The 7,957-nt window shown below is 41.5% G+C and overlaps 1 protein-coding gene across 1 annotated transcript in view; it reads right to left on the reverse strand.

Moving 5' to 3' along the window:
• PRKDC (protein kinase, DNA-activated, catalytic subunit) overlaps nt 1-7,957 on the reverse strand; it is a 217,273-nt gene that overhangs the window by 164,642 nt on the left and 44,674 nt on the right. The window contains exons 27-30 of the mRNA XM_045291676.1: nt 7,731-7,825; nt 6,544-6,643; nt 4,368-4,501; nt 354-608 (exon numbers count right to left, since the gene is read on the reverse strand). Of these exons, the coding sequence (XP_045147611.1) occupies nt 354-608; nt 4,368-4,501; nt 6,544-6,643; nt 7,731-7,825 (584 nt within the window). The remainder of the gene's footprint in view (nt 1-353; nt 609-4,367; nt 4,502-6,543; nt 6,644-7,730; nt 7,826-7,957) is intronic.

Here is a 7,957-nt window from a genome sequence, read left to right on the forward strand (position 1 = left end):
CATGAAATAAGATCAGAGAGCTTCAGGACCGGAAAAGCTTTTAAATGCACCATCCAGCAAACTAAAACCACAAGAGGGTAAAAACACACAGGGTCACCTGGAATCTGAGGACACGCTCAAGGACCACAAGCTAAGCAGGTCTGCGCGGCCTTGGTTCTGTCACCTATGTCACACTCCTCACTGTAAGGTTCGATGAGGATGCACAGAAAGCACCTCGCACAGCATTAACCAGAAGGATCAAGTCTGACTCCTGCTATAGTTACATGAGGCTAGAAGAAAGCAGTCGAATCAAAGGGTGATTTTCCCGAGCATTTCCTTGCATAATTGGAAAACACTGACTCAGTTTCACCTACCCAGGACCTCAAAGGCCCCAATGGTCTTCTCGCCGATAAAGGTGTTGTAGCACTCCAGGGCTGCCAGCAGCATGTCCATCCACTGCAGGGTTGCTCGAAGGCTAAAGGGCCTTGGCAGATGGCTGAGGGTGGGCTGAGCAAGGATGCCAGAAGGCTGGTCACAACTACTTCCTCCCCCTTCAAAGTGGTGTACAAGAAAAGAAATGCCTTCTTTCTTGGTAACATCTTTCAACCACACAGAAGGGGATTTGTTACCTTAAAAAAAACAAACACATTTAAGTCACATACAGCAAGCAGCATGTCATCAAAAGAGACATACAAACAGCCAACATACAAACACACAAAAAAGATATTCAATGTCATTAGCCATCAGAGAGGCAAATCAAAACCATGAGATATCATTTCTTTCCCGCTAGGTCAGTGAAGATAGAAAACAAACAGAAAATAAGAAATATTGGATAGGGTCCTGGGAAATGGGAATCCTTTCCCACAGTTGGTAGGAAGGCAAAATGGTCTAGCCATTATGGAAAAGTGTGACAGTTACTAAAAAAAAATAAACATAGAAAAGAAGTATCATATGATCCACAAATCCCACTACTAGGTTTATACTTAAAAGGCTCCACAGTACAGATTCAAACAATATTTGCAGCAATATTCACAACAGCCACAAGATGAAGGAGAATTTAAGCCTTCATACATGCTAAAAGACATTAGACTGAGAAATATAATCTATCCCAAAAGAACAAATATTATATGGCCTACCTCATATAAAAGACAAGAAAAGGTAAATATATAGAGACCCATATTTATTAGTGGATACCAAGAAGTATTTAAACTGTACACCTGTAAAAAGTTAATAAAAGCTATGTGATAGATATAATTAAAACAACAACAAAGAGTAGCACTGAGGCTGTTTATGTACAACCTCTTGGCATTTGGTACGTTGGTTTAGAGCAGTGGTTCTGAACCTTCCTAATGCCACAACCCTTTAATACAGTTCATGTTGTGGTGACCTCCCCAACCATCAAATTATTTTTATTGCTACTTCATAACTGTAATTTTGCTACTGTGATGAATCAGGCGACCTTGTGAAAGGGTCGTTCGACCCCAAAGGGGTCGTGACCCACAGGTTGAGAACCACTGGTTTAGAGGTTTAGGGTCATGGTTTCATGGGACATCTGGGGTAATTGGTTTAATGTGGTGTTTCTGTTTGACTTCCTGGTGACATAGTGGGTTACTCGTTGGGCTGCTAACCACAAGACTAACAGGTCAAATCCACCAGCTGTTCTCAAGAAAGATGTGGCTTTCTACTCCCATAGACAGTTAGTCTTAGAAACCTACAGGGTTGTTCCACCCTCTGCTATGGGATCACTATGAGTTGGAGTTGGAATCAACTCAGTGGCAGTGAGTTTTGTTTTTGTTTGGGTTTGGGTTCTACCTCCTAATTTTTTGCATCCTGTTAGGGTCTCAAAGGCTGACTAACAACCACTGAAGTCACAATTAATGTCTATTTGCCTGGATCAACAGGGAAGGAGAGCCATGGATTGAAGGTGGAGATGAAAGGCATGGTTAATTGCCTACACGAATAACAGCCTCCTTTGCCATGAATTCAAAAGAACTGAATGGTGTCTGGTTACCCTTCCTGAACATTCTGATGAAATGTTCCATAGAAGAATCCTGATGAAAAATGGGAATATGGAGAACAGAATCTCATATTTCCATGAAATCCAAACTTTCTGGAGACCTGGAGACTAGATGAAGCCCCATGGTATTGCCTCGAGAAAAAATCTTTAAGCCCTAAATCAAAAGTATCCACGGAAGTTTTCTTAAAACTAACAGGCAGAAGCTTACTGGTTGAATGGAATCCCTCTGAGCACTTACTGGTAGAGCTAAGAGCTTGGAAACACTTGCCTGAGCAGGGAAGGGTCCAGGTCCACAGACAGAAGACCAAAAAGGAGACTTGCCTCTGGGCACAGCTGAGAGGAGCTTGTTCTTATCAGAGAATTTTATCTAAGCATTTTTGATCCTGAATTATAACCCGTGACTTCCACTAAAAAAAGTCCAACACCGGCGAGTATTGTCTCTGAGTTCTGTACAGCCATGGCAGGGAATGACTGAAACCAGCAGAGTACAGAGGGCAGTGGGAAGACGGTTGGTACAGGAATTGGTAAAAAGTTGGGAGTGTGGAAGCATGTAGGGCACCTCTGTCTCAGAGGCATTAATCATGGGCAGCTTATGCTGATGAACTTTTTTCTTTTTAATTTTGAACTGGGTGAAGATTTACATAGTAATTTACATAGTAAAGCCTTTTTCCATTCAACAATTCATCGACCTTTTGTTTCATGTCACTGATTGCAATCACCCCAAAGTAACATCTCATCCCCTTCCCTCCCTGTATGTCCTAGTTCCATTCTTCCTTCTTTCCTAACCCTTCTGAACTTTGTCCCGGGATAAATGCTGCCCTTCCTTTTGATTTCATAAGGAGTGAAAATCTCCCTAGGGTTACTGCTCCCTTTATAAATCTATTGTTTGGTTAAAAGAGAGGACTCAGTGCCAGATCTGAAGATGATTAAGGGTCACAGTCTCAAGAGCTCCACCAATATATAGGAGCAGTAAGCCTGGCCTTTTTTATAACTCTTTTGTCTCTCATTCTACTCCCACTCTATCCAAGACCTTCTCATGTGATCACTTTCTGAGCAGCTGGTAGGAGAAGTCAGCTCTTCTGGTCTCAGTCACAGAGGCTAATGTTCACATGGTCAGTGCGTCCACTGGACTAATTGTTTCCATGTATCTTCCATTTTCTTCATTCTTCTTTGCTCCAGGCAGAGAGAAATCAACAGTTGTATCTAGAGGGCTACTTAGACCCAAGTCACTACACAACCAAACAGGATGTATGTAGCACATTGTTTTTGTGGACTATGTTATTAATGCGGATTCTCTTGAGCCTCCTCCCTACCTGTGAAGTAATGGAGGTCAGATGCCATCCCAATGTCATTTTCCATTAGTGAGCAAACGGGCAGGAAGTTGCCCTGAGAAAATGTTTTGTATCACCCACTATGCTTGCTCAATCTTCATGGGTGGCAAGGGTTTCCTATGAGCATTTCCTGGGGAAACCTTATCCCATCAGCCCTATCGTCCTCATCTTCCCCTTTCAGACCCTTTTTCAAAAAATTCAAAGAACACTTAAAAGGAACATGCTTTGAATCTCTCAAGGATACCAAAACTGCCATTTGACATCAAAGACCAGGAAAAAGAGCAATGAAAATATTCCCTTCAGAAGTATATACCGCATATACTTGAGTATAAGCCAAGTTTTTCAGCATTTTAATGCCGTCATTGTGGTAAAATTAAGTGCCTTGGCTGATATTTGGGTCGGCTTATACTCGAGTATATACAGTAGAACTAGATGAAGGCTATGTTAAGAAACAATAGCTTCCATCTTGATATTTTTGGTTAATGAAGATTTCAGTTATCTTATAGCAATACTTTTTTATTTGTTGTTATATACAGTATACAAATTGTATGCTAGTTGGCCTGACAGCTGAAGAAAAAAGAGCAACACCTTAATATGTCTCATTGGTTTTGGCACATTCAGCATTGCCTAGGTCTCAAGCAGCAGCTGCCTAGAATTGTCTCATCAAGAGCAGACCAGACACCAATTCCCATTAGAAGTTACCCAAGCGGTATATGTAAGAGCTCTGCCGTATTTCCACTGACCATGGATCCAAGGAGCTCTTCACCCACTGGCCTGTGGCCTTCCTGCAGTCTATGTCATTGCATGTGGCTTCTTCAGTCTGAAGAGGGACTTATGGACTAGTATCGGACTTATGAACTTGAGTTTGACTAGGCTGAGTTGCTTTCTTGATATGTAATTACTCCTTGACACAAAGTTCTTTCTTATACATAGGAGTATCATTATATTTGGTTCTCTAGTCAACCTGACCTCATTCACCATCTCTATAATACTAAGACAATCAAAAACTGTCATTTTATAACGCATAAGGATGGCCATACCTGGCAATAAAGGAACAAATTTATAGAAGAGCTCTATGGACTTGTGCCGACATTCCGCCTGGGGCCTTCCACAGTGGGCCAAGAGCCACCTGACCAGGTCCAGCAGGCACAGTGAAGACTCAGAAGGGAATCCTCTGTGAAGAGATAATGCACTGTAAGGAATGCATTCCCAACAACGAACATTCACTTTACCACAGAAGTCTAGGAATCATAGCATGATAAATGAAAAGGCATTCGGTTTACTTTTAAGGCTTGTCATTAAATTTAATCAAAATATCACAGGTTAAATGGGTCTTAGATGCTGCTTGACCTCATTTATTTCTTTTTAACATGGCAAAAAACTAAGAAATATTTCTTAAAAGCATGTTTCATGTTTCCTTTACAATATACCTTAAAACACAGGGTTCTTACAAACTAGAACCAGACAAAGATGCCTTTTATCACTACTCTTATTCAATACTGTGCTTAAAGTCTTACAGCTATTAGACAACAAAAAGAATTCAGATCCATATAAATTGGCAAAAAGGAAGTAAAACTCTACAAACAGAAAAGCCCAAAGAAAAGAAAACCCCAAAGACTTGACACGAAAATTGTTACAAATAATTGTAAAATTCAGCAGTGCGGCAGAGTATAAGACCAGCTTACAAAACAACTGGATTCAAGTATACTGAGGAAAAGAGTTCTGTAAAAAAAGAAAGAAAAACTATACAATTTACAATAGCTACATAAGTGATGAAATATTTACGAATATATTTAACCAGAGAAGCAAAAGACCTTTACAAAGAAAGCTATAAAACTACTACAAGAAACCAAAAAGGACTTACATAAATGAATGCATGTTCCATCTTCATAGAATGGACAACTTTTTTTTGTAGTTAGTTCAAGGATTGTTGGCTTTTTTTAAAAATCATTTTATTAAGGGCTGATACAACTCTTATCACAATCCATACATACATCAATTGTGTAAAGCACATTTGTACATTCATTGCCCTCATCATTCTCAAAACATTTCCTCTCCACTTAAGCCCCCTGGCATTAGGTCCTCATTTTTCCCCTCCCTCCCCGCTCCCCCCTCCCTCATGGGACCTTGATAATTTATAAATTATTATTTTGTCATATCTTTCCCTGTCCGACGTCTCCCTTCACCCACTTTTCTGTTGTCCGTCCCCCAGGGAGGGGGTCACATATAGTTCCTTATAATAGGTTCCCTCTTTCCAGCCCACTCTCCTTCTACCCTCCCAGTATCGCCACTCACACCACTGGTCCTTCAGGGATCATCCGCCCTGGATTCCCTGTATTTCCAGTTCCTATCTGTACCAGTGTACATCCTCTGGTCTAGCCAGACTTGCAAGGTAGAATTCGGATCATGATAGCGGGGGCGGGGAGGAAGCATTTAGGAACTAGAGGAAAGTTGTATTTTTCATCGTTGCTACATCCCACCCTGACTGGCTCCTCTCCTCCCCGAGACTCCTCTGCAGGGGGATTTCCAGTGGTCTACAAATGGGCTTTGGGTCTCTACTCCGCACTCCCCCGATTGAACAACTTAACATTGTGAACATGTCAATACTACCCAAAGCAATCTATACATATAATCCAAGTCCAGTCCTGACCCCACCATCATTCTTTAAAGAAATATAGACACTAATCGCCAACTGATACGAGCCCTGGTGTCATTGTGGATGACGTGTTCAGATGCTAAAGATAAGATCAGTAGTTCAAAACCACAAACTGCTCCATAGGAGGAAGATGCTTCCTACTCCCTTAAAGAATTATACTCTTAGAAACTCACAGGAGCAGTTCTAAGCTGTCCTACAGGGTCCATACCAGTCAGGATTGACTCTACTACAGTGAAAGTTAAGAGAATCATGAACTCATATGGAAAGGAAAGAAACTCAGTGAAAGGAAAGTACTACTTTCAAAAAACAACAAAGTAGAAGGCTTCTTACCTCCCAAACTCGAAGCACAGCCAGAGTAGTCAAAACAGCCTGGTCCCAGTAGAACAACTAACTGACAATAAATGTAAGCACCAGAACTATAGCGGCCGACGAAACGGACGTCATTGAATTGTTCACAAGAAAAATAATGAACTGGCAAATGTAGTTTTACATATTTTTTAAAACAGTGAAAAATTCCATTTTTGTAAATAAAATATTTTGACAGAAGCGGTACCACCTACCGGGGCAAGCGGCGTCTTTTGGGTTTATTTAAAGACTCGTGTTTCTTTTCGATGATGTGCCTCAGATGATCAATGGCAGCACAGCACTGCTGGACTGTGCCTGTGACCAGCATTCAACAGTTAGTAGTGGCCTACTTTGGAGTACAACAGATAGCTTTCCTAACAACTCACTACATTTCCTCATCTAGAAAATACCACTTAACTAGCTGATTTACACTGCACATCTGAAAACAAAACCTATAGTTAATAAGATTGCAGGACAATATGATGGCAACCCAATATGATATATATGCACACTCACAGTAATACCACATTTGATCACATCTATATAATGCCTGCCTAACGCCGGCTAGACACAGCCATCACACTGCGGATGTGGCATAGAAGGGGTGTAACATAGTCTATATACCTCAGCTAAAGGCTTTGACTCCAGAATGTAAGCTTTTTAGTCTCTTTTTCTCCTTACAGTGTAATCATACAGCCATTGTGGAAGGAGAGCTGCAAGGGAAATAATAAGAGTCCTCTCAAGCCAAGGGTCCTTGGAAAGGAACACCTGACACAGCTGATTCTGAGCTGAAGACCAACACAAAGCCTTCCTTCTGTGCTTGTGAACTATGGCAGCAATTTCAGAAAGAGTGAAGTACCCTTTGCAGAGAAAAGATACAGTGATTTTGAAGTACTTGATGGCGAGGGCTACATTTAAGCATTTCGGCCAGCAGTAGACTATCGCCATGAGTGACGACAGCACTCACACTGGTTTTAAAATATAAGCAGAAACCAACATCTGGAGAAGGAGCCTCCCCACTCCCATTCTCCTACCTTCCACCCACCACCCAGCCCCCACCCTCGGCTTGTGACTGTGACTCAACTAGAGGAAGGCCCGACATGTTCTTCCTGCTCAAATGAAATTGTCCCACACGCCCCGGCAGGATTCCCAGTTAGCCCAGGGGTCAAGGTCAACAGTAATAGAGGGATGAGGTCAGTTTCTGAGGAAGAAGTATTGGAATAGTATTTTGCAAACCACAGAGGGGGCACACGTCCTATTCCCATATAGCATCTCAAATGAGAGAGGGGCTGAAAAGAAGCAAACCACCGATGCTTAACATAAGGCCAAAGCAAAAAAATGTAACGACTGTCAAAGCAAACAGAACTATTGGCAGGAAAACAGGGAGCGGGATAAAACGTACCCAAGGATTTTTCATCTGTGTGTGCCAGGGCCAGACTTTCCATGTAGACAACCAAGGCTTCGAACACAAACTGTTCCACCAAGGACTCTTCTTCCCTGAAACATAAAGAATATTAAGCCTCACATAGGGGGTAAAAATTTAAGCAGAAATAAATGGTAGGAAGGCATTATTAAAAATTCATACATTAAATTTGTTTTTTAAAATGGCTTGAGGTCGCAGGGAGAAGA

The sequence above is a fragment of the Echinops telfairi genome, unplaced genomic scaffold (genome assembly GCF_000313985.2).
Source record: "Echinops telfairi isolate 266 unplaced genomic scaffold, ASM31398v2 ScPeMD7_1;HRSCAF=3_0, whole genome shotgun sequence".
NCBI classification, from domain to species: domain Eukaryota; kingdom Metazoa; phylum Chordata; class Mammalia; order Afrosoricida; family Tenrecidae; genus Echinops; species Echinops telfairi.